General features: G+C 42.6%; 1 protein-coding gene across 8 annotated transcripts in view; it reads left to right on the top strand.

Annotated features, from left to right (window-relative positions):
* Positions 1-27,626, top strand: part of rbms3 (RNA binding motif, single stranded interacting protein) — a 296,046-nt gene that overhangs the window by 97,239 nt on the left and 171,181 nt on the right. For 2 of the 8 annotated variants that reach the window (XM_039819882.1, XM_039819885.1), the window contains exon 1: positions 350-1,788. The exons of 5 other annotated variants lie outside the window; for them this stretch is intronic. In XM_039819882.1, coding sequence (XP_039675816.1) covers positions 1,714-1,788 — 75 coding nt within the window. In that variant the 5' untranslated portion in view covers positions 350-1,713. Of the gene's footprint in view, positions 1-349; positions 1,789-27,626 lie in introns of those variants that run through there. One more of the 8 variants, XM_039819883.1, reaches the window with a different exon arrangement.

A 27,626-nucleotide genomic window follows, 5' to 3' on the forward strand; every position in this document is an offset into this window, starting at 1 on the left:
AGTGAAAGACATATTTACTAGTTTTACACCAAAACTTAATGACTGTGTTTTGATGTAATTCATGCTTTTACACGAAACTACACATAAACAAATATAGTAAGATAAAGTAAAGATATATATCTACTAACAGGTTCTAAAAGTTTTAACATTGAAAGTAGTTTATCCAACTTCACTGGTATTGGGATTAAATCATCCTAGTTTGTTAAGAGAAAGTGTTTGTTTGAGGACACAGTGTGTTCCAGGCGGTAGCTCCGCATGCAGCCAGTAGGGGGAATCGACAGCTCGCACTGACGCCATCCCCCTCTCGTTTCTACTCCTCTTCCCTGCTTTCTCCCGTGTTGTGGAAACGCTGCAGCCCGCTGGTCTGTGTCTGGATCCCGCTCTCGCACAGAGCTGCTAAAGACCCTCCTACTGGCTGGGCTGGAGAAAGGAGGAGGAAGTCTGCTCTGCTCGCAGCCTCGGTCGAGCCCCCTTTACCGACCTGTCAGTGTGGAGGAGAAGGAGAGAGAGAGAGAGAGAGAGAGAGACTGAGTGATAGAGAAAGCGCACACGAGAGTAAGAGAGAGAGAAACTGTGTGACAGAGGGAAAGAGAACGAGGCAGGCTGCTTACAGGAGTGAGAGAGCCAAGGACGAAATAAGGAACACGTTTTACAAGTGCAGGAAGAGGGAGGATCGCAGACGAGGGACTCGTTCTCTACTGGGCACCTGGGACACAGTCACTGTGTGTTTTTTTTTCCCCCCACTCGTCTTCTATCTGGAACCCGGTGGATTGACTTACCAACCGGTGGATTTTGTAATAGACGCTTGTGTCACATCATTTAGAAACTGGGGTAATTTCTCTGTGTTCTCTTCCCTCCAGCTGGCTCAACCGCTACAGACTGAGATTGCTTTCTGTGTCTGTGCTCTCGTGTTGTGATTCTGCTCCGTGCACAAAGTGCATCTGTCGGCAACCGGTGCTGAGGATATCTACCCTCTGTCAAACAGGACAGCACGCAGCCACCGTCGGATCAGACTACAGAGGAGAGAGAGAGAGAGAGAGAGAGAGAGAGAGAGACAGTGTGTGTTTGTAAGAGAGGGACACAGAGAGAGAGAGAGAGAGAGAGAGGGGCAGTGAGAGAGAGTCAGATTCACAGTGTGTCTGAGAGAGAGGCAGATTAAAGCCCACGCGAAAGACTGGAGTGAAACAGCTCAAATAGAGAAGTGAACCTATACGTCCTCTCCCGTTTTCCTTGCCATCCCTTTCCTCCTCCTGTCCTCCTCTTCTTCCTTCTCCCATTTTCCAACATTCACAGGACTGCCAGAGCTACTGCCACCTGCACCTCTTCACGTCTTCACTTTCCTCTTCTTCCTCACCGTTACCGCTCGATACTATCCGCTACCAGTCACTGACGGACACAGTGCTTTTGGTTCTAGCTCTCGTGGAAATATTTCCATTGATCCAGCAGTGAGAGACTGAGTGAGCATCCACCCGATACTGAGGCTCTGGACCAGTTCGTCAGGAGCTTCCCCATCAGAAGCAGACCTTCTCCCAGCTGCTGTCCGGCACGCAGAGCCTGTCTTCTCCCTGAAGAACTGGCTAGCGACACAGTGGTGCGGACAGCAAAGACAGGAATCGCACAGCCCATCCGCTGCCTCTATTCCATTGCTAGCTACTTGGCAGCTTCCGCCCCTGTGTCACCATTCCCTGCCTCAGTGCTAAGGATTCCAGCTACATGGGCAAGCGATTGGAGCAGCAGCCAATGTACCCTCAGTACACCTACTACTACCCCCACTATCTCCAGACCAAGGTACGCTGCTATTCTGCTGTTCTTGCATTCCTCAAGCCTACTCATCTACTCCTACACTCCTGTCCTGCTTCCCACCCACCCTCACCACCACTCCCTCCCTCCCTCTTCCCCCCACCTCCTCTCTTCCACCGCCCTCTCTTCATACCCCTCTCATCCCTGAGTGAAGATGGGATTTGATGGATAGCTGGCCTTGGCTGTGATGGTTTCAGATGGCAGATACCTCGTTGGAGTTTGGATGTCTATGTCAGCGTGTATGTGTGTGACTGTTTGTGTGTCTGAGTAAAGGATCAGGGATCAAGGCTTGAGTTAGTCCAGCCTACCAGACCGTTACTGGGAGCTGTCCAGTAACCTCCGTCCATCCATCCATCCATCCATCCCTCACCTGCAAACTGATGAGATCTTGATGTGATACAGTGCAGCGTATTGTAACGTGTTAAATAACACGCATACTAGATTTTGTGGCTTTTGTTAATCAAAATAACTAACAGACAGCTTTTAAAACAAATGAGAGAATTAGGATCCACATTTAATTTACTAATTAAGTATTGGCAAGCTGGATGTAGGCCATTGTTTAAAGGCTTCGATGCCACTTTTCTGATTGAGGCAAATAAAACATTTAATTATGAAGTTGCTATTTCACCTATTAGCACAAATGTCTCATTGTAGTGCTTTAGAAAGAGGGGACAAACAGGTTATGAACCCTGCTTTTGTTACAGTGATGGTCGGTATGATTCTGACGGAGAGCAGGCATGAGGAAGGCTGCCCGTGTTTGCTCTAGCTGTAGTATGCATCAGTGCCTCTGGGATGGAAGCCCAGGCCTGGGCGCTGATGGCTGCCAGGACACTGGCTGGGCACTCTACCCAGACATCATCAAGGGATTCATATTGAAGCCTTTTGAGTATTACTATTTCTATTTGTTTTTCTACCACATGTGTAACACTAATTTCTGTCTTGTGATGCACTGAGATGGCTGAAAGTGTGCAGTTAAACTTTGTGAAATAGTTAAGTCTCATGTGGTTACTAATGTACTGTTTGTATGTGATATTGTTTGTTTAAACAAAAATCACAAATATGTTTTTGTTCTTTTCTTTTTATTCACATATTTATATTTATCTCCCATTGCATATGCGTGGAGGAATATATACTGTGGGGAAGGATATCAAACTTGACCCAAATGTGCCCTTAGCATGGCGTTTCAAAACGTATCGAGTATTGAGAGCTGGCATTGATTGATTTTTAAGATTTTAAGGTTTACTTATTCTGTAATCAGATATTTCCTGATCTTGATAAGGAAACTTTTCTAACTCGTTATTTAACACTGGAGGATTGAGCAAAAAAAAAAAAAGTTATTAAATTAAAAGTGTTTCCCTTTATGAAAGGTTTCGAAAAAAATAATGTTTTGATATTGGTTCCAAAGATCAGCTGTTTCATCCACAGCCGTGTCGAAACCACACACAAATTAACGTTAAAATGTGGCAAATTTCCCCCATTTACAGTATAGCAAGGAAATAAGGCAGAAAGAAAATGAGTTAGTGAAAAGAATGTATCAACAAAATTGGTACAAAAAAGCAAAATACCAGTTATGTTTTCATTCTTTTCCATGTGGAGCTGGATTGTGAAGCAGTGCGCTTCCAGCAGGGACGACCTGCCTGCAGCCCCACCTGGCAGTCCACTAGCTCTCACCCTGATTTATAGTTTAATACATTTGTGCTGCTGCCATATGGCTTCCCTCTCCCTCCCACCCCCCTCCACTACTCCTTCCATCATCCCCCTCTCCCTCCCTCCCCTCTTCTCATATCTCAGAGTTGCTCATCTCGGGGGCCTCTCAATCAGGGCATGCCCCGCCATTCCTCCCTCCCTCCCTTCCACTTTTCTTTTCCCCTCTTCCTCCCTCCTCTCGCTTTCTGCCTGCCTGCACTGTTGCAACAGAGCCCCCTGCCTCCTTCGCCGATGCTGCAGTTCACTCCCAAGGTCAGCGCAGATCCGATCTTGCCACCGTCAGCGATTGATCCTTGAGCGAGCCGCTAGGGTCCTGTGTCATGCAAACGAGACCCATAGTGCGGGTGTGGGTGGGAGGGAGAAGAGCATACAGTTCCGTTTATAAATCAGCCGCCAACATTCATATTCATTTTCATGGTTGGTTAACTTAGCCAGTGGCCTCATAGGTTGATGTGATAGAGCCATAGACAGGGTCAGTAGGAGAAAGGGAAGCGGGCAGAGATGCCAGAGTGATGTGCAGTCTGTCCGAGAGGGCTGTGGAGCGCTATATCGCACTTTCATTAATGATCATTGATAGCTCGATTACAGGGCCTTGGCTGGTAGGTTCAGTCCGCACGGTCGACAAAATCACACAGCAGTCACTTTGGCACACACATTCACTGCTAGTCCCCTTTTTTGCACACGTACACTCCGATTTAGTCATCATTCTCAAATCCCACAGGTCTTTCCGTTTAGCTTCGTTGCTGCATTCTCAAGGTATGGCCTCATTCTCCTAAGAGATGTGGGTGGGGGGCATAAATATCTTGAAGGGATAAGGAGGGGGAGGGGGTGTAACTCATACTAAAGTGTTGCCATTCTCCTTCTCTCGCCTCCATTTTATGACGCATATCTGAGATTCTATGCATAGAAAATGTATAGAACATCTGTGCCCAGTTACAACTAAGGACTATACTGTAAAGATGGGAGCTAACATTGTCAGAGTAAACTGAGGCGCCTTTTGAATTTGGGTTCCCTTCATTCCTTCTCTATGTCTGTAATATATTCTAATTTAAGTGTTCTCTGATGCTGTCCAGCATGAGCTAGTCAGCCCAGATTAGAATGTGAAAGTCAGAGAATGAGATGAAAAGATAACATTTGGCTTTCTATTGATTAGTGCAGTGGGGCGTAGCATCTGCTTCTCTTTAGCTGAATTATTGATTCCTGAAAGAGGATTTGTTTGTCTGTGTGTGCATGTTTGCATGTCAGTGTGTGTGTGACTTTTATACAAGGTTATGGCTGTGTGTGTGTGTGTGTGTGTGTGTGTGTGTGTGTGTGTGTGTGTGTGTGTGGAGGGGGGGTGTGGGTCGCTATTTCGGCCTTTTCCCAAGCTGATTAATCCGTGGAGTCATTTTTCTAAAATTGCCTTTATTCAGTTTCTTTCCGTGTGAGTTTGATGTGTAGTGCTGTTCACAGCTTGCCGTGCATTCAACTTTAATGATAGGTAATAGATGTGCATCATAAATGAGAAAATTACAGTAAAACGCCTCGCTCTGGCCGGGCCCCTCCCCTGGCCCACGAGAACAATTACTGCACACAGATAAATTATTGTTATTTCATGATAGTGTTTAGGAAAGAATATGAATTTCAGCTAAATGTGTGCACTAAGTGCCCGTTAGTCTTGGCGTGCATCGTATCTAATTTTCTTTCAATGACAAGCATTTTTAGTCCTTCGTTTCATTATTACGCACACAACTCTCAAAAGAACTCTCAAATTAATGATAATTTGGCTTGAAAACTTGCAGTACATTCTGCCGGTGTTGTGAAATTTGGTCGGCTTTACTGTCGCTGCATGCACACAAGTTACCTGACAATGCTGTACCCTTGTGCTCTTACACCACTGATAGGCTAGGTCATTACATGCCTAATGTCAGCCATCTCACACGCAGACAAACAACAAACAGACACACAAAGATGCACTGAAAAAGTATACGCACAAGCACACACACTTGTGCTGTGGCTGTGATCTGGGTGCAGGCAGGCGTCTGTGTCACAGTCAGACTAGTACATGCAGAACTCGAGAAGCCGAGAGGGGCAGATTGAGGTAGATTTAGCAGCGGCTAATGTCCCTGGCCTAAAGTAAACACCAGTCAATGGAGCCCTTTGAGAGGATCTGTGCCTGTGTTTGCCCCTGCCATAGGCACCATTTACACTCTGTCTAATTCTTTAGAATTGGAGGAAGAGATGGAGGGAAGGGGTGTATGCGTGTGAGGGAAAGAGAAAGAGAGACAGAAAACGGAGGGGTGGATGTTGTAGGGAGGGACCAGTTAAAAGCAAGGAAAAGGGTTTGGTTACATTACACGGGGTGATCCATTGTGCTCCAGAAATAACAACAGAGCCATCTAAATCCTTCTTTAATGCCTCGATAGAGGAAAAAGAGAAGCACAGAGACAACAAGGGAGGGACAGATATACATAGACATGGAGAGCAAGTGAAATCAAAGGCGGAGAAAAAGGACCACTTTCCAAAGTCTTTCATCAAATCAGTTATCAGTTGGGTAAAACTTAGCTTGCAGCTTAGTCCTCTCTGTCTCTGCTGATGTGGATCTGCTTTGAAGAGTTTATCAAGGGCTTTTAGGGCTGAAAAAATACACTTCTTATATTACATTTACTAAAGCCCGTCCTGTTTTGAGCCCCGGACGATATGTTCTGATTAGTACTAAGACAAGGGTAGTATAACTCATTTCCCTCACTCAATTCTTTATACATGCCTCACGACTGACTGCCTGAAACAAAATACTGTCCCGCCTCGCTGTAAATCTTAACCCATCATGTGTTCTCCCTTAGCTAGCTCAAGCTGGCAGGCGTTTTAGCAAGAGCTCTATCTTGCTTTCCTTTTTTTCATGTTTTTCCAATCCTTCGCCTCACATGGTCAAACCATGAAAGGAGACCTTTTGATTATTAATCAACTAATACTGCTGTTTTTTATCTGCCTGTGCCTACAGCTTTATCCAGCAGTGCAATCCCTCCATGTGTAACTGTCAGTCAATGGGGCAGACAGCTCCATTTATTTGCTATGGCGCATGTGTACATGCACAAACATGTATACACACACACACACACACACACACACACACACACACACACACACACACACACACACAACAGCAGGGGGGTACCCTTTTCATTTATCAACTGACAGCTCAGCCCTATCTGCACACCAATACATTAAGGCTGTGTGTGCATTATTGCTTCCCGCAGCCTCTCATAAGCCACCACAGAGCAGGGTGCTGAGACCTGGCCCTCATTACATCTGCTTTACCAGAGTGCTCTCTCAACACTGATATTCATTTTCTCAGAAGAGCAAAGGAGGGACGTACAAAGGAGAGGGTAAAAAGAAATGGCAAGCTTTTTATTTTCTATATCTCTAAAGATGGGAGAAGGAACCTGTTCTGTATTATGTTTGGAGTACACGGGGAGTTATAAATGTAGCCGCATGGTTTACGAGCACAGATGGTGTATAAAGTACCTGCGTGCAAATGTGTGCTAAAGACATCTATCAGTAAGTTTGTACTTTATGAAGTTATAAGTTGTGGACAAATACTGTGTGAGTGAGACTGTGTACTTGGTATGTTGTGTGTGGTTAGAGTGAAGGTCCTAAAACCAGGCCACATTTTTCTTCTTTACATTGGCCTCGCATTGTATCGAAGTGTCCTTGAGCAACATACAGAACTAAGTACCTGCTCACTCACTGGAGGTTGCTGTGAAAAAAAAGGTGTCTGAGATAAATGTCTAAAATATTTAAGGACGTGCTTGGTGGTGGAGCTCTTGCCCCAGGGAATCTTGTCTATGAACTCTCCTTCCCAGGACCATCTGGAAATACCAGGCGACTCTAGCCTGTACTGCAGGACAGAGGAACTCATACCTGTTTGGTGAAATGGGGCATATGGTGAGGAAGTCGGTGGAATGAACAGAGCACGTTTCCTTCAACTGGAAAAACCTGGGTTAAGATACGTTTTCCCCACCAGCTTCCAAAAGTACTACTGTGGGCGCACACACATAAACACAACCTTACTGGGATCATTTGTGCGTCAAATCAATTGCGGATGTGAAGTTTTAACCACAGGTGGTCCTTAGTATTTTGTGCATATAGGCAAGGTTGAATTTACAAACATTTTTAAGTGCATAATAATTATTTGTCCCAGGATGCGGTGCTCTTCCTTGTGACAAACTGAAATGAAACACATTTTTGGTGTTTTCTGTATTTTCGGAGTACTACTACAGAGAGAGGCATGTAGAGTCAACATACAGCGAGACTGAGAGAGACGGGGAAGATGCTGCTTTAGATTTAGAGCCAGATGAAATGAGACAAATGATGTGCCCTTCGAACCAACCAACGCGGCAGGGCTCTACAAATACACCTGCTTTTTTCCCCCCTCTTTCTCGTTTTCACTTGTGTTTCTTTCTGTAACATAGTATTTGCCTGGAGCTGTCTCCTCTGGCCCGCTGTGTCACTCTTCTGTCGCCCTGTCAAATCCTAGCCTGGCGTTTTCACGCTCTATTTTCTGTCTCCCCTTTTGCCTCTGAGGACGGTGGGGTACAGTCTCCCAATTTGTCTGTTTTTTTTTCATCTTTGACTGTTTATGTGTCCCCCTCACTTTTGCTCAAACCACTTCCTTGCTCCTATTTTTGCCAAGCTTCCCTTCATCTTTAAATTCTCTTTGATGTTGTCCCTCTTTGTAATTACCCTTTCCCATCCTCCATTCGCTTTTTGCGCGCGTCGTCCTCTATTTCCGGGAGCCCCTGCTGTCTGCTGGGCATGGTGTCCTGCCATCTGTGCAGGATGACATGAGTGGCTGGAGGGACACCTCCTGTGTAGACCCCTTTAATACATACAGCCCATATTAACATACAGGGGAACATATGGGATATAGTAAAAGTCAAACACACCTAAAATCTTTTTACTATTCCAAGTGAATCTAATTGTTCTGTGAGGGAGTATGGTGAATATACAATTCTAAGTGTAAGGGGCGTATCTTAACTTAGCCTAACATGTATTTGGCAAAATAATGTTTTCCCTCTGAAGGAAATACATTTGAGTGAATATATATTCAGGAACTTTGTTGAAAAAGAGATAAAAGGATTACAAACTCTTAACTCTTGTTGCTGCTCAATAGTTACTCAATAATGTCTGCAAAGGGGAGTATAATGCTGAATCCTTTAGGTGTGTGGTTCAATGCCTTAGTCTGGATTTTGTCTTGGATTCATGAGAATAGCACTGTTCTACACAGGGAAAACACTGCCTATATTATGTGAATAATTGAATATATTTTTGAAATGCAAGTCCATACAAGTTCCATGTATATTGTAATTTCTTGATTGCAGTGTTTGATTTTGATCTTTCACAGCATGCTAAACTAAACGGTGAGCCCCTGTCTATGCCCACATTAAGAGGGATGCTATTTGAACCACATAGCTGAAATTCAGAGGGAGGCAGATAGTAATTTTTGTTGGCCCCATTTTAGGGGAAGATAGAGAAGGGCCGAAGAGGAGTTGGGCCAGGATAAGAGACTGAACTGGTGGTGAAGGATGTCAGGCTGCAAGTCACGTGCCAGAGAAGGGTGAGGGAGGGGGAAGTAACTGTACCTCGTGAGAGACAGACAGGCAGAGAAGAGCTTTTGTTGTTCTCGAGTAACTGAAGCTTTCGGTGTCTGCTGCATCTGCTGCCCTACCTTTTGGCGTGCCGGTTCACGCGAAGACTGCTCAGGTTGCCGGTGTAGCAACAGCGGCAGCGGAAGGGTAGGAGGAGGTGAAGGAGGTGACGGCAGCTCGACTTGGTAGCGTTCACTGACTCAGACTCAGCCGGGGTAATTGCTCCTGCATTTTTAACGAATGGCTGCTGCGTATGCTTTGAGGAGCAGCGCACCAGTAGATCTCCGCATGGCTCCTCCTGCAGCTGAATTGCCTTTTTACCTTCTTGACTGAGGGCATCTGAGGGAGGCTGAGGCCTGCTTTATATGTTCATACCTAATCAGACGTAAATGCCTCATTATCGTCACAAGCAGTAGTTGTGAATTTTATATGTTAACCAAATGAATCCCTTGTATGTGTAAAGTGCTGGAAAGACCATTTTCCCACGATGATCATAATGACACTCTCCACTGACAGTGTTCATTCTCTTCTGGTTTCATCTTATTATTGGGATTTAGTCCTAGTCTGTGGTCTGCCTCATAACCAGACACATTATGGCGAACTGACAGCGGCTAATAGCGATGAGCTCATAATCTAAACAGTCTACTATGTAGGCGATAGTGTGTGTTTCATTAAAGTGTTTTGAAAGTGCTGCAAAAGGCAGTATCAATTTTCTAAATGCAGTGCACTATATTGTATAGTTTGAAGTTTGATCTTTTTTTTTTTTTTTTAGCAGCAGAGAATCAAGACTACAAACATTACAAACGAGACTGGGAAAGCCACCTGTGGAGAGAAAAAGATGGAAAGATCAGCAGTCTCATTTTCCACAGTGGTCTTTGAATTAGCTAATGACGTCATAGTCTGACAAAGAAAATCCTTTGCTATTGTAAATCTCATTGAGTGAATGTGCATTTCATTTCCATTGTGGCTGCATAAACCGATGACCTGGTGTCTTTCACCTAGATACCCAGACGTGGAAAGCGGAGGAGACACCGGCCACAGACATGCAAATGGTAGTGTAGCCTTACCACTATGATTAGTGTAGGAGGCACTGGTCGCCCCTCTCCTAAACACATCTACTGGCTGTCTGCAATATTTACTCTACACAGCTGCATTAGTAGTGGCAGGCTCAGTGAAAATACCATGTCACGCATAGCTTGAAAAATGGCTCCGGAAAAAGCCAATTCTGCCATGAATGAGGATAAGCAAATAGGCATGAGGGCTTGAATAGCTGCCAGTCCTGTCAGATTCCCCTTCTCACCCAGCCACAATGAGCTCCTATACAAATAAGGATACGTGCACCAATTTAGCGCTGCAGATGAACCTTGCGAAGCCTTGTCGAGCAAGTGGGGGATTACCAAGAGCAAACAGGCCTTTCTCCCGGCTTTATTTGAGTTAAATGACTCAAGCCACCCTCTTAGATTTTGCCTGAATGCTTTATCTGGCAGACCCTTCCACTGCCCGAGCCGCTTCTGAGGCCACAGTGTGCGTGCATTAGTCAGAGTATGGAAAAACACTGAGTGGGACAGGTAGGCGGCATGAATTAAATTGCAAGGACACTGATGCAGGGAGCAAGCCGAGCCAGCAGAGTCACAAACCAGGATAAATGAAAGCCCTCGGCGTGATAGAGTCCAATTGGAGGAGAGATTATTATTCTTCACCAGTAATTAGTAGCGCATAAACAGCCATTGGCAACAGAATTAAAAAGTGTCATTATGATATGTGGTCTCCATACAAGATGCCGGTTCTCTCCCTTTTCAATAGTTAATCATGTTGCCTCACAGACACCCCCTGTGCACAGACAAGAGAGGATGAGGGTTCAGTTGGTAGCAGATGAACGCCTGAAAATGACAAACCTATTGGAGGGTTTGATGCAGAACACTAGATTCCCCCTGTATAATCTGCAATGACGCAAATGCTATCTCCTCTGCCTTTCCCCCCCTTAAATTATTAAGGTCACCCACATTAGAGAGAGGAAGAGTAGGATGGAGAGTGTGTGTGAGAAAGGAAATGCTCGCAGGAATCAATGCTTTCACATGCATTTAAGTAAGACAGGTCTTACTTTGTGCCTGCATTAAAATATGCACGATATTACTGGTGCAAGTTTTGAATAAATGCAAATGTTAGCATACTACTTTTACAGTCGATGAATACTGATGTTTTTATCCTCCTGTATTTTTTGTCCTTGGGCTCTTGTGAAAATATAAGAAAACAGTGGCTTTGAAAAACAGTTAGTTACCAATTCCCTATTTGCTTTCTTTCTCTCATTAGCTGTCTCGAGTACCCTGTGGAAGACTTCTATCCATTATTTATCTCAAGCCCCAAAAAACAACAGCTGCATGCTTGTGTAACCGCCATATGTTTTGTTTCTCCCAACATATTGGGAGGAATCATGCTGTAGGGAGCTTTATATCAACCCATAGAGATCTGTATCAAGCCCCCACTTGAATTATTTCCTAAATGCTTTTTAGGATTTGTCAGGCTATCAATGGAAAACACAGTAGAAACTTTCCTCAACAGTGAGGACTTTGACTACATCGGGCAATTAACCACGGAGGCACCTTGCCGAATATTTCCGGATGCTCCAGCACCACTGGAACCGTCAGTGGAGGGAATAGGGTCACATTAGGATTCAGCCGATAAAGCAATAAACCCTTGTAGGAGCTGCAGTCGGCGCCATTCAGAGCAGATTCTGTGTCCTCAGCACTTTGGGCCTGCAATTAATCACTAAGCTGACATTACCCCGCCTTCCTGCGAACGTTGGATAAACACTGGCAATGGTGAGCCAACGTTCCCCGCCACAGACCCGGTGTAATCGTTAAGACGACTCTTGGACGCTCACGCTCTCTCTAAAATGTTTAGGAACTCTGTGCCCCAGTTAGGTAGACTTTGTGTAGAGTGCAGGATGATCTGCTGATCTATTTAGTTCTAGATAGCAGTTTAACAGCCAGCCGAAGCTACAGCAGGCGGCCTCTGCTCCGTCATTCCCCACTCAAGGGTTATGGAGGATGCTTGGCTCTCACGGCTGATGGGTGGCAGCATTAACTAGCATGTCGCATCTGTTTAACCCATGTGTGTCTGTTTGTGTGTGTGTATTTGGCGTTGTACTCTGTTTCTCTGCTGGTGTGCCAGTTGCCACAGTGATTTGTGAAATGGGAAGCATCTGAGTATCGCTGGGAGAGTGTGCTGTATTGTTACCATAGCGATAGTTGCCATTAGTGTTTGCTTACCTAGCCTATTGTTTGACAGCGGGTCAGACGAGGCTACTAGAGAACCCTAAGGTGTGGTTCTTGTGGAGGTTCTTTTGGAATTGATTTGATTGATACTACATTTTACAAAACTTTATCAAACCTTAACCCTAGACTACCCTTTCTAATGTTGCAGCTTAGCTTAATGTCTATCCATTTAAATTATCTGACATTTTTTAACTGATGATATCAGAATTCAACAAGTAAGAGTTTATTTTTCTTTACAAATTTATAAAGCATGAAACTCCTCACGCACACTCGGGCATACAAGAGAAGTTTCACACACTTTTTGAAATCCCAACAAACACAATGACCCACATTCTCATGTGCATACATAACAGCCTGAGAGGAAACATGATAGAGCAGGACGTTTATCGTTGAGGAAGAGGAGGGGGGGGCGGGCGGCTGTATGTGAGGAAGGGTGGGGGCCCTGCTGAGTTCACTGAGTTCACTGGAGGGGACTGACACAAAGCTCACCCTCCTGCAGTCTCTCTCGCCCTCTCTCTTTCCCTCTGAATAATTTATCTTATATAATTTATCTCTCTACCTCTCTATCTCATTCACTCTCGCACGCACTGTCGCATGCATGCATGCACGCACGCACGCACACACGCACACACACACACACACACACACACACACACACACACACACACACACACACAAAGATATGCAATTATCTCCTCTCCCACAAAAACACACACATGCACACTTGCCTCGGGGGGTTCGTCCTGGGGCTGTGGAGTGAGCAAGCTAGAATCTGCAGAGAGGGAAACCTGATCGGCATTCCCTGTGCCAAACACATGAGGTCACCCTGACTGACTGATCCTGCCTGCCAGCCTCCCTCCATCCCTCCACTGCCATCAGATTAAAACCTTGTATCTCTGAGAAATCAACTGCAGGATTTAAGAGATTTTCTTATTGAGGCTCATGCATCATGGGGTCTACAAGAAATATTTGATGTGCCCTTAAGGATCATAAAGTTTTTGTAAATGACCATACAGCTTTTAAAGAATACTCTGGTTTATTACAACTCAGATTTTATTTCCATAGTTTTTGCCATCAGTAATTGTACTCGCCAAGTTAATTTTGAGATGTGGGAACATGGCAACATCCCCTAAAAAGACGTCAGATGTGGCAAGAAATGAGCCGACAGACTATCATACAGGTTTTAAACCAGCCTTTTTGGCAGAGAAAGCAGATTGTATAATTATTACCAAAACTGTCAGTTAACATCTATTAATACTTTGGTGAATACACTATTATCAAAAATGATAGAAATGATTACCAAAACTAAATAATGAACTGGAATTCTTTAATCTTTGGCAAAAATCCAACGGATCATAATATAGAGGTTGTCATGTAAACAGCCTCATTTTTCACTGGAGAAGGTTGGAGAAGGTTATTCCAGTAAAAAAAATAAAAAGTCTAAGAAATCACAAACAAATCAAGAAAGAACCTAAAACTCATTTTAAACTTTACCACAACAATATGAACTACTTGTCCCAAATGGGGCAAAGTATCTGCCATATAGTCAGCCTGTAGTCGAGTGTGAAAAACAATACATCTTAAAATGGAAAATGTGTATCAACTGTAAGCTCTAGAAATGTGTCTTTTATCCCAGCCAGCCCTTTGAAATACCCACCCAGACCCAAACCCAAACAATGCTGTCAACTCAAAGCACCGGTCTCAAAAGGACCCTAAACATGTGTTCTTTAGATCCCGGCTCCTGTTCTCTTGTCACACAAGCATGCAACACCCGCGTTCAATCAACCTTACGCGCACACATTCTTTCTCTAACGCACAAACATATACACTCAAACCTCCCGCCCCCACAGGACTCACAACAGTCACCCCTCGCTCCCACGCATCTCATGTTCTTCCCATATTATGTTAAAATGGACATGCATAATTACACTGGCGTGGTTTGTTGTTTTTGTTGGCGGTTATCAACAGCCCCCTCGGAGTCTCCGACAGAGGTGATCATTGTTGCAGGCACCACAAATCTACATCACAGCACACACAAATACGCTGTTTCTGTGAGGTCCCATTGTCAGGATGAAGTGTTCTGGTTTGTAGGGGGGAAATGTGATTTGAGTAATTATATAATTACAGCAGGTCATATGTTTTTGAGATATTGTTCAAAATGAATAACTTCGAGGCTTAGGTGAATGCTAAGATGACATTTATTGTATCGTGGGCAGTTGTTAGTACAAAGTAAGTCTTATTGTAAGTCTTTATAGTGTAACCACTTCCCCCTGACACAGGCCCAGTGGTAAAATGAAGTCTGGGATTGTGAGACAGTTACACCTGTACTTACGCCAGGCTACATGCACTGTCATTCTAAGGCCTAAACTTAAACACTGTAATGACATTGCAGCTGCCAATATTACTGCTGTAAGACATGTACGATGCCACTAGTGTTTAACATTCACTTTTCTGTTACCCACTTGTCACGAAGCAGAGCAAGTCAATACCAGCTTCGCTTGCATGTGTCGGCTTTTATTTTCCTGCTTGTAAGCATGGAATTTCTGTAGGCTGTAATGCTGTTTCAGATGTTTTGAGCACTCAACTACCCTGAATAACCTTCCTTCAGGAACTGACTTCCAAAAGTCATTTGAGGTTGGGGTGAAGTTTTAAATAAACCTGTGGCTTGTGGCAGCTAGCTCACTCTATATGCTTTGTATATGCTAGCCGGGCACAGCCAGAGCCAAACAAGCTCTTGTTGCGATCATGTTTCCAAACAGTATGCAGTCTGGAGGCTTTACATCAGGTCCAGTGCCCACATGTAGATGTTTAAGCTGGGTAAATATGTAGCTGAAACCATAGAATGTAAGGGAAAACTGCAGCTGTTAGTGTATGTCAAGACTTTTACTTAATAGCATGTATATTCCTCTTTTCCATAGGCCTGTTTTAACAGTGTATAGATGATCCTTACCACACATGTTGTACTTTGCAGACAGTCGTCCTATAAACCTATAGTTTAGATGATATCTCACAGCTTTGGTTTCATCGTTGACATTTAGTAAGACTACCTATGTATAATTTATTTTTAGTTTATTCTTAATTCAAATTGTGGGTATTTTTAGTTTGGAAATACTCACTTAAAGACTTCATTGCAACCCTATATTTTAATGTAATCTCTTTCACACACAATTTGACATTTGATTCTGTACAATTCCGTGTAGTTCCCTTTTTGTTCTCTCTTCATCTGTGTGCTTTCCCTCTTCCTGTTTAGTAGCACAGGTTTGTGTTGTGGGTTAGAGAGTGTGAGTTAATGGAGAACGTCAAACCAGCTTGTAGCACTGCCTTGGCTTTGACCTGTGCAGATTGTGGAGTGACCCCGGTGGTGCTGCCCTGAGCCTGTAGTTGGAATCCAATCTCCTTGCCGGGATATGGTGCATGTTTTAGCAGTCGGCTTTGAAAACTTTGCCCCCCTGCCTTCTCCAAAATGTCTATCATTCCCTTAAAAAAAAACCTGGTTTGTTTTCACCTGTGGTGACCCGGGTTAGGAGCTTTTTTTATTGTCTCACAGGCGGCACTGGCACATTTGTTTAATCACATTAGACCCTTTGTGCTCTCTGCTCCTAGACTGTGCGAAGACAGGGAAATTAGAAAGCTTTGTTCTGTCTTTAGAAAAGAAAGACATCTTGAATACTGTATATATAAAGATAAGTGCTGATTATATCAAATGTCATTTGCACTCATTGGCAGGTTGTATGTTATTAGATCGTTTTCAGGGATAATGAGGTGACTGAAGTGACGAACATAATGCCACAGCTAATCAATAGGAATATTTGCTACACTGAATTACAAAAGGACTACATCATATTTAAATGATCATTTTTAGATCCAGCACCCTTGAAGAGGGATGATTTTTATCATCTCAAAAATGTCTGTCCTCATCTAGCGCTTTTCAGATTACACTTACTCTTCTTCCAATTACAAGCCTGTGAGGAAGAAATCGATGGCTACAGACAAGTGACATCATTAAGGCATTTTGAGGTTAACTGAAATCACACGGGTTGTGATAACCTGGTTGTTTAATGAGTCATCCAAAGGAGTGCTTCTCCACACCTACTGTATTTGTTTCATCTCCATTTGGGCCTTTTGCCGTCCTCGTTGGTGGTAATTGTCTGGAACGCACTGGCTATGACACAGCTATCCTACCACACGCTGAGATGCATTAGTGCCAGTTAAATGTGGCGCAGGGTGAGACTGCGCCCCTGTAATTCGATAAAAGTGAATGCAGGGAAGCAAAGGAAGAGGTAGGGATGCAGAGCAGAAGGCTCAAGGAGCGGCTTGAGAGTGGGTCGTCAGCAGCCTTTCAAGGTGAAAAGCATTAGCTACTTCCTCTGTCCTTTCCTCCATCACGTGTACACATATTGCCTTCCCTCTCACACTATTCAGCAGGTGCTTTAGTACCTGACAGTACCTCTTTGCTTCAGCCTGAGCAACCATGCTTATGCCGAACGGGACTTGATCATGCAATTGAGCTACTCAAACCTTTTTGAGTTTACAAAGGAAAAGTATTGCTTGTACAGTACTACTGATGGAATGGTTGGAAAGAGAGAAATGTTTGACTGAAAGGTTGACTAAGAGGATGCAAAGCAGAGCAGAGGTAGCGTTTTTAGCAACAATACGATGAAATGAAAAGCAAGTCGGAGAAACTGTGTTTGGATCTAGGGGAAGAGAGACATTGAAGATTACAATCAGGCATCAGCAACCCGCTGAGAGTCTTCAGTCTAATTCTACCGAGAGGAGATAGTTAACTCTGATGCTTATTCCACGATAGCTGGCAAATGGAGAATTCAAAATAATTAGAGTCAGATAGAGAAGTCATTAGAAAAAAAAATGGTAATGATGTTTTGATGTGCAATAAAAAACAAGGAAATGTAGTGCAGAGACAAAAGAGACATAAAAGATATGGACATCTGTATGTTTATTTAAACCTGGGAAATTGTCACACGTGTAAAGACATATTAGTATGTGCCATTATATCATAGAGATTGACGATAAAGAGAGGTAATTTTGTCATACATATCACCATGTCGTGAATTTCTCAGCCATTCAATGCAGTTGCTGGTCGTGGATAACATATTCAGATGCTTTGTCTGTTTTAGGTATTAAATTAAATAAATCCCTGGTAAATAAATACAAATAAAAAAAACTGTAATTTATTTAATTGATGCAAAAATCCTGTATCGCCAAACAGAAGTCTTGCTCAATGATTTTGCAATATTTCCCACAGTTCCCTAACACCACCAGATATTTTCCAGGATAGCTCCTTTGGTATAACATATTTTCAGCTGGCGACTGACACATTTCTTGAGTTTCATTGGATATAATGCCATATTTCATAATTTAATGAAAGTGAATCACAATCTCACAAGTCATCTTAAGGTTCCCTTTATGTAACCTTTTGTTTAGTCTTAGTCTTAGTCTTTCACTTCAGTGAGCTCGCTCTGTGATGTCAGCAGGTCAGCGATCCTAAACTTTCAGTGGTATGCTGCTGGGCACCTGTCTTACTTATTTTCTTTCCTGTTTAGTAGGAAAATGCAAACTGCACCACCTTGTACTAATAAATATATGTATACTACATTTACATAATATATACAATGCAAAACATATTCCCTAAAGTCTTACCCAGTGATTGCTGACTGCCGAACAGACGTCAATGTATAATGCAGTGGCATCATCGTCACCGTGAACACACTTTTAAGGTGTCCTTTTTACCCCGGCTTCCATCCTTCTCTAAGAAGGAGCAGAAGGAGTGTTGGTCTGGTTTGAAGGGTGAATACATCCTATCACACTTCACTCTCAAAGCATGTAAATAGCAGCCTGATTTGACTGCTTGCACTGTTTGCTCCCGCATGCCTGAGCTGGTGTGCTTCAAGGTGCTTCTTGGATTTCAGGAGGGGCCTTTTAACTTGAAACCAAAGAGAGGCAAGTCAGTGTTTTTCTCGGTGTGCCTGGGAGAGAAAAAAAGAAAAAAAAAAACGCTAGCTGCTTTTGTTTTTGGTCCCAGCAGTGCTGAGAGTATTAAGCCTGCCCACCAATTAGGGCATGCCGATTCTTACAGCCCATGAATTATTAAGAGCAGCCCATCGACTATGAGCAGTGACGGAGGGCAAGAGAGAGGGCCAAGCCACCTGAGTACCACAGCTGCATTTGTTAAAGTGTAAGCTGTCTGTGTGCTGCACCAACGCTGTTACAATCGAAGTACAAATAGCCTCCACGACACTGAGCTCCAGCGTTTGATTTTGATTATTTTCCATCTACAAATTGGATAAATGGAGCATTTATTCAACAACACGCATACATAGGAAGAAAATAGAAAAAAACCCAGAGAGACTGATAGGATAATGTACGGTATTAGATTGCAACTTGCAACACCGGCTACCCTCAAGGTCAACCAATTCATTCCTGCTCTAGAATTTATTGCCTGGTAGTAGCTGAGGCAATGAGGTGCTGTGAACCTTGAGCTCATGTCTATATAGAAGGTCTTCACAGCCATTTACTGGGGAGGGGGGATCCTGCTTGTTAATTCTCCATTCAGAGCTCTAGCCAGCGCCAGTGCCTGAAACATGACCCCATGATAACGCCGGCCAAGGCCTGCTAATGTGCCTGCTTTTTTGGGGGAACACCATGTTAATGTTCCCGGGTACCATCACCTCATCATAAATACTGTAAGTCTTTGAGACGGAGCCAATGGGCCGAAACCTGTGAGTGGTTGAATGACGGGGAGACTGCAAAATAGGTGCCCGTCAAATGTGACTCCTGGCGATTGTCAGTACTTAAAGATGTATTAGACGCAGAAGGGGAACTGCTTTGTGTGGGAGCCCCCGCCTTACTGGATAACAGAGCTATCATTATGCATGAATAATTGGATGCATTTCTTTTTCTTCTTTTCCCCATCTTTCTTTTTACCAGTGGGCTGTTTAATGTAGCAGAGTTGTCAAATAAGGCTGTCACAGGGAGAGTGAGCCAAGAATGATTACTTTATGTGAATTACTTTTTTTTCTCTCTCTTGCAGAATTGAAATCATTTAGAGAGGAGTGGGACTGTGGAGAGAAGGATATACTGTACGTGGATATTGTGGCACGGCTGAGCTTTTAAGTGTGTTGTGATTTAGTTATTTATTGTATTGCTGCAGGGAACGAGGCGAGAAGAGAGAATGCTGGTCTCTCAGATGTCTTTAAATAGAGATCCTGACTGCCTAGTAGCCCGCTTGCTTGTACTGAAATGGCTGGTTCAATCTCCATTTGGTAATATACATTAGCCATGGTCCTGTTTGTCACCAGAATAGTTTAAGTGCCCTTTCACTGGCATTAGATTCAGTATTTTCCCCTCTGTTGCTTCCTTGTTTCTATAAAAACACCGGGCCGTATAATAGTTTGATGCTCGTACAAGAGTGCTGCTTTGTTCGTTCATCAGTGCACCGCTCTGTCTGAAAAACATACACAGTGACACATAATGCAGAGCTCAGGCTAGAATGCAGAAATTGCACAGAAATGATGTCCTTCAGTTTGTCCTCTTTCTCTCTTTCTGTTGTCTCTTCTCTTTTCTCCCTTGAATGTTCAGTTTCTCCCTCTGGGTTTGACAAACCGGTAATTTGCGCAGTCTTGGAGAATATGCAACAAGCTGCGGGCATGTGAGATGCTTCTTTGGATGTTGCCTTCTCATGGCAGCAGAATGACAATAAGGCAACAGTCCAAATATCACAGACACAGATTTACTGTGTTGATTTTTCAGTATCATGTTTAAAGTGATAATTGAAGATGATTATACATATAGATACAGTAAACCTTTAAAATGGTACCAATAAGCGTGCTATTCCTTTTTTTTTTTTAATTGTACTGATTTCATATAGGAAACTATAAGTATATATATATATATATATATATATATATATATATACAAACACTATATATATATACACACACACACACACACACACACACACACACACACACACACACACACACACACACACACACACACACACACACACACACAGTATATGAGATATGGATTTAATGCAGTGGAGATGTGGACATTAGTGGATGTAGTATCTCAAACATACCAAACCAGCTGCAGTCTCCAAAAAAGATAGAAAGTTAAATAAGACAGTGTTGTCTGTCAGTAATCAAAGTTCTGGCTAAATGTATTCTCTAAATTTAGTTGTGGGAAGCACAAAATAGAAACACTTAGAAGCGCTGAAGTCTAAAGATTTAGACCTCTCAGCTGCTGCAGAGTTTTTATGCCTACTGTCTCTCTTCAGGTTACTGTTATGTTTTCTCAAAAACAATGCACAAGTCTGGAGGCAGTTGACCAGAAATGGGACCAGACTTGAACTGAAGGAGCCTGATGGAGCTGCAGTCTGCTGTTTAGTCAGTCAGTCATGAGTTGTTTACTTTTCCAAATCATGACTCAGCCTTATTATCTTCAGTCCTTCCTACACCTGCCATCCAGCTGCAGCCTTCACTACATGCTTGACATTGAACTGTCTATTAACGGCCTTTCGTTTTGTCTGCTTTTCTTAATGTTTGCGTTATTTACCTTAACCTGTGCCTTCAGTTAACAAATGTGTGATGTATTCTTTAGTTTACCGTAGTTCTACTTTGGTGAAACATTTAATAGATCAATGAGCCTCGAGATAAGTCTTTAAATATGTTCGGGCTGATGGGATTGTAGCAAGAAATGTTGGGCCTCTTGTGGGACTTGAAAACAGCCTGTAACTAATTAATTATGTATTTCCAGCACATTCTTTCAATGTAAAAAGAAGGAATGCCACCCTGGCCTGTCGACTGCTTTCTGTGTGGCAAGCCTCAACTCCTTGTCATCTGCTGGGTGTCTGAAATTATATAAAAAGAAAAACCAGCGTGAGGATCATTGTCATGGTAATGGTCCATCCACGGTTGTGGGCAGAGCCCTTCATATTCAGCCCCACAATGACTCTGCTGTCTTGGGTATTTAAGAGGTGGTCTGCTGTTGGCAGACGACCGAGCCAAGGAGCTTCCTGTTCATGTGGTAATCTGCGTGGCGGTACAATGGAGCAAGCGCTGTTCAGAGCCTGGCCCCGCACATTCAGCCAGAGAATGGAGGGCCACACACCACAACAATAACAGTCCACTGCTATCATCTCATGAAAAGTCTCCAGTGGAGGGTAAATAAATAGTTTAGAAACCCTTTAATACCTTTAGTACGTACAATAGGCCAGACCACCTCTGATTTTCGTCTTTGATGTCTCCTCACAATTTACCCTGCCTTGTGAAAGTATAATGTTGGGCTGAAAGCAATGTAGAAACTCAATTGTGTTTTACTTTGAACGAGAGCTGTAAGGGCATTTTTGGTATTGAATAAAAAAAAGTGTACTGGGATCATTTTCCTCATACAAGATTTAAATTAGAAATGAAATACAAGCCAATTGTCAGATTAATTAGCTGAAAGAGGCTTCCAGAGTATAAGCTCTATGTTCCAGTAACTATTTTTCAATTGCTTGCCAAGTGTGTGCCTTAGACACAAGGGGGGCATCATAAAGAGAAAAAAAAGAAGTCCAAATAGCCTCTTGAATTTGCAAAAGCAGAAAAATACTTTATTGCTACTCTGCGTTTTCAGAAAGTTGTTATGAGTGAAAGCATCTTAGTAAGGGATCCTGATAAAGGCCCTGGAGCAATTGTCAGAGGGAAGAACCATAATCTCGGGCTTTGATTCATAAAGTAGCTTGCAACAGGATTGCTGATTTGGGACAATTGCACATCTTTTTTTAAAATTGATGGTCATTCAGCCTGCGCTGCGATGCTAAATTAGACCTCTGAGAAGCTTTACGAATAGATACAGTAGATACAGTATGCATAAGGAAAGACAGTATTTCCCTGTTGAGGGAAATACTGGTTTCTTTCTGGCTTCAATGGACACGTATGAGTAAAATGTATGAATGAACCTTAAACCTTGACTTTTTTCCACTGTCAGCCTACTATTAAGTGGAAAGAATAAATAACTTCAGTTACCTTTTGAAGACAAAAAGGACTGATAGCATCGCTGTTGAGTTTGTTCTAACCTGCTTGAACCCAGATGGCCTGTGTTTATCTATACTGGCTGTGATCTCTTACCGTGTCCAAATGTTGCAAGCGTTAAACCTTTTAAGCAGCCCGACGAGAGCACAGCAGGCCAGAGTCACTGAGGCAAGCAGTCAGGCTAGGGGGAAACATTACACCATTACACTCACCTGTTCCACAGCTATGGTGACTTATCTCATGAATAAATCACACTACTAAGGTCCGGACAACTCAGACACTGCCCCTCTTTCTCTCTCTCTTACTTTTTTTCTACTTCTCTCAGCTCCCCCCCCCCCCCCCCTCCCTCTACCAACTTGTGTCGTACACTTCTCGCTCTAGCTGGCTGCCCGACAGTGCTCACTTTATTTATCACGCGATTGTGACACTTTTGGATAAAGCCCCACACCCACACTGATTGAACTCTGCTTGTGAGAGCTGGGAAGCACATATCATTCCCCTTTGGTTTCCAGTAAGTCACGGGATTGACAGCTCGGGATGGTCTGCCCAGAAGAGGCTGACTCTCTTTCTTTAAATCACTCGGGAGAGGCACTTCTGAAGGGTCCCTAACTCAGCCGTCATGCCAATATGCCAAACCAACAGAAATACTGAAAGCACCTATGTTGAAAATAGAAACTGAAATAGACTGATGGATAGGAAAATCCCCCAAAAAAAAAATTAAATTGTGTGTGGTGGCTTACATTTGAGCTTTGTCTTTGATGTGAAAACCTTACTTTTCCTGACGAATCTTTCTTGGTATGACACATCCAGGTGCACAGAGGCAGAATAGTGAGCAGTGATTCCAAAAGATGTTACAATGCGGCATTGTTCTCACATTGACCCGAAGTAAAACAATCCCCTGCATAGCTCCGTCCGTCTGCTGCTGACGACAGCCCTGTAGAATGTGAGCTTAGGCCCGAGGAGGCAGGCGGATACAGGGGTTTTGTGTTGTGTAATGCTAATATTCTTTCAAGGGAGATAGTTGCTTAACACACCGTGCAGAATCTGGTACGGCGTCTTCTTTGGCCTACTAAACTCTGCTCAACACTATGTTAAAACTCCCCAATGGCTGTTAGACAGAGAGGAGAAAAGGGGTGGAGAGAAGGAGGAGAGAGACTCGGAAGAGAAAGAACAGAGGGAGGGGGTAGGAAGGAGAAATGGAGGACTAGCAGCCAGATGAGGATTGGGATGGATTTAGGGATAGATGAGAGCTGACTGAAGGGATTGGAGAGGGTGAAGAGAGGATGGATGGAGCACTAGCAGGAGGATAGATTCAGTTATGGAGGGTTAGCGTGAGGAAAAAAGGGGCGGGCAAGATGGGCCACTGTTGGCTAGTTTAGAAGCAAAGACAGTTCAATGTTTGGGCAAAACAAGCTACTTAGGCTGTGAGGAATCTTTTATCCCTTGTCAAAACACTATGCTTGTGCTGTGATGGTGAACTGAATGAAAATATGTTAGATTGCGATTTACTGCTTTGACAAAGTGCACTTTGTATAGTAAAGATTATGAGTTGGTGCCTGAAGTACAAGTATAAAAGTATAAACCTTCTGCAAATAATGTGACAAATTAAGTCTCATCCAGGGCCACAACAAAGTGACTCAACCATAAAATGCCTCCAGGTAGGAATGCATAAGTCAGAAGTGAGCTGTGTGTGTGCCAAATCAGAGGTTGGAGCCTCTGAAGGACGTGCCACAAAGGTGGGTGCCACAGATATTCTAGCCTCACAGAGATGAAAACTATGGTGCAGTAAAAGTAAAAGTCAAAAAAGTTTATCATGAGGCAGTTGCCTTCAAATAAAGTGAATATAGCAGTGGCAATGTAGAACAGTTTACAGTATGAGTCGTGATGTTGTACGTGATTTCAGGTGTTGACATTATATTTTAAGTGTAAAGTTTAACGTTAGGGGTGCCTGAATAGCTCAGTTGGTAGAGCGGGCGCCCATATGTATAGAATAGTTTACTCCTCGGCGCAGCAGGCCCCTGTTCGACTCCGACCTGCGGCCCTTTGCCGCATGTCACTCCTCCTCTCTCTTCCTTTCATGTCTTCAGCTGTCCTGTCAAAATAAATGCCTAAAATGGCCAAAAAATAATCTTAAAGAAGAAGAAGAAAAAAAAAAAGTTTAACATTTGTAGTGCAAATATTTGGAAACAATTCGTTATCAAACATGCATAAGCTCCGAGATTGATTTCATCTTGCTTTGTTTTCCCCCATTTAAAAACAACAACAAAAAAAGTTCTTGTTGGTTTGATTGCCTGCTGCTGCAAGACCTTTTGTCAAACACATCTAGAAGTTCACATCCATCAAAATCTCATTTCCAGTTCGCCTGGCAATTTATAGAATTGTTGGATAATGGAGCATTTCAAAGCCATTTTGTTTTTCCACACAATGTTTTTTTCAGTTGTCATATATACAAAGAACTGGATACCTGAGTTACTCTGTGCCTCATTCAAATTATGTCGGAAGACTCAAACATTTAAGCAATAATCAAAAAGGATAACGGTGAAATCGACACTGAATTATTCTGTATTAGAAATGTGGTCTGTCCATTTTTCAGCGTCACCACCACCTTCCTCCTGCTACTGCTTGTACACCTGATTTTTTCTGGCTTTGGTAAGAAAGGAACACAGCCCGGTTGGTTAGGATCCCTGTGCGAAATCCCTGGATATATGTTTCAGATGTACGTCATAAAATAACCCTATAAAGTACGACAAACCGACCATTTTCCATTCCCTAGCTGATTTGTTATAGCTGTGTCTCAAGCCTTCCTGCCACAACAGCGGCTGGTGTTTAGTGCCAGTATTTAGTCTGGCAATTGTCAGGGACGCTTCAGTGAGTATATTCCTTCGGGGCTAAAAGTGACATTCCAGACCCAGTGCAACTACTTTGCATGTGAAAGAAAAATGAATATTCAAAGAGAAGATGATGTGTTTTCTCTCCTGTGCATATTTCTATACATATCAGCATTTGTATGGATTGTATTTCCGTCTTTCTACGGTTGCGCTCGCATATGATACCATGCGGAAAAATGCTTCTACAGTCTGTGTGTTTATGCCAGTTTGCGGAAGATTACCTGGGTTTTTTTTTGTACCGTTTGAGTGTGTTAATCCACCTGTGTGTGTGTGTGTGTGTGTGTGTGTGTGTGTGTGTGTGTGTGTGTGTGTGTGTGTGTGTGTGTGTGTGTGTGTGTGTGTGTGTGTGTTTCCTTGTGCATCCCACCTTTATAGACCGTGTTTGAGAATTGAATTTCTCCACAGGCATAGAAGACATTAACATACAGTATGTTCCCACAACAAGGTGCAGAATAATGATGATAATACGCCAAGCGTTGACAGGTACATAGTACAATTGCATAGATTGAATCCTCACACACAACACTGATTTTAAATGTATTAGAGACATGTGTCATGGAACTTTGTTTGGCATGACATTCCCAATATGAACCAATAGCTTGATATTAAAGCCACCGGCTGCACCAACCAATCAAAAGCAGAGCCAAATCTCAAACACCTGAGACAATAATCATTGATAAAAAACAACCTTAAAATGAGGCAAACAATAAATGTCAAAATCAATAGAATACTCAAAAACATTGGGCCTCATTCACCAACTGTTCTTACGAAGAAATGTGTTCTTAAACCCTTCTTACGAACTTTTTACGAAGATTCTGGCATTCACTAATGTTTTCTTAACTTGGATTTGTTCTTAGCTAAGAACAAAATCTACGAACACTGAAAAGCACTCTTACGCACATTTGAGTGATGACAATTTGCTCCAAATGATTGGTTACTGCATTTTATTTAATTCTACAGTCGTTTACAATGATAGTATTGTACTGTAATGTATTTCTGATCATTTGTTGAAAAAGAAATCATATGCAAAAAAACACAAACACTGCAATTTACATTAGCAGTTAAACTGATTAAATCCTACGTTATTTGGTGATTGGTCGCTATTTATAGGGCCAAAATGCAGTGATAGAATGTAATAAAGTACAAATTCTTCGTAACTGTACTTAAGTACATTTTTCACGTATCTGTACTTTACTTAAGTAGACTCAATAGTGCATAGCCTACTTTTGACTTTTACTTTGTTACATTTTGCAGCAATTATCTATACTTTCTACTCCACTACTTTCTACTCCACTACATTTCTACAATGTTCCGTTACATTTTCTGATCAGTTTCCCCCCTTGACATATACAACCATTGACATATAATAAAACCAACCGCATTCCGATTCTAACAACACATTTCCGTTTTATGCTGGTTAGGATAGGAACTTTTTTTAAAAGCCAGGACTTGTTTGTGGTAGTGGACACCTTCTACTTTTACTAAAGTAAATATGTCTCTGGTTATTTGTACTTTTATTTAAGTACTGAGATTCAGTACTTCAGTATCGCGGCTCCGACAATCTCCGAAAACCTGTCTCCCAGGAGGTGCACAGGAAGTGTCATGTCCTTATATGGGAATTTTCGGGGCGTTTTCTTATGCTAATTAGGAACAACTGGCACGCGCTTTCAGTTACGAAGACGTGGGATTCATCAATCCTAAGAACACAGGTGCGAACAAATCTGCTGTTTAAGAACACGTCATGAATCCGACTTAGACTTTTCTTAGGGACTTTCTTAAGAACATATTTAAGAGAAAACTTAGGAAGATATTGGTGAATGAGGCCTATTGAGTACATACAGTAATTAAAAGCAAATAGTCTAATATTTGACTATTTTCTTCATATTTCCTGAATAGTAATTTATTCTGCTGCCCTTATCCTCTCAAAAATTCACATTTTTCTGTATGATTTGTTTGTCTTTAAGGTTATGGAGTTATTTTAAGTTTAGATATGAGGACTGGTTATTGTCTAATCTGCCTTTTCCTTGTTTGAACTGTTGCTTATTTTCTATTGCCCAGCTAATCTTTAAAAAAAACTATTTTCTTATGCTTTCTTTTATTTGTTTTCTATGAATTTTGACATACATTGTCTCATTTAAAGAATGTTTATATCAACTGTCAATGTGGCAATTGTCTCGGGTGTTTGCAAGCTGGCTTCCCTTTTAACTTGTTGTGGCAGCCTGTGGCTTAAGTCTAAAGAAATGTGAGATTCTTTATACTGAAGATTGTGAACTTGATGCCTGATGAAGGTCAGTGATC

The sequence above is a fragment of the Perca fluviatilis genome, chromosome 13 (assembly GCF_010015445.1).
Source record: "Perca fluviatilis chromosome 13, GENO_Pfluv_1.0, whole genome shotgun sequence".
Lineage (NCBI taxonomy): Eukaryota > Metazoa > Chordata > Actinopteri > Perciformes > Percidae > Perca > Perca fluviatilis.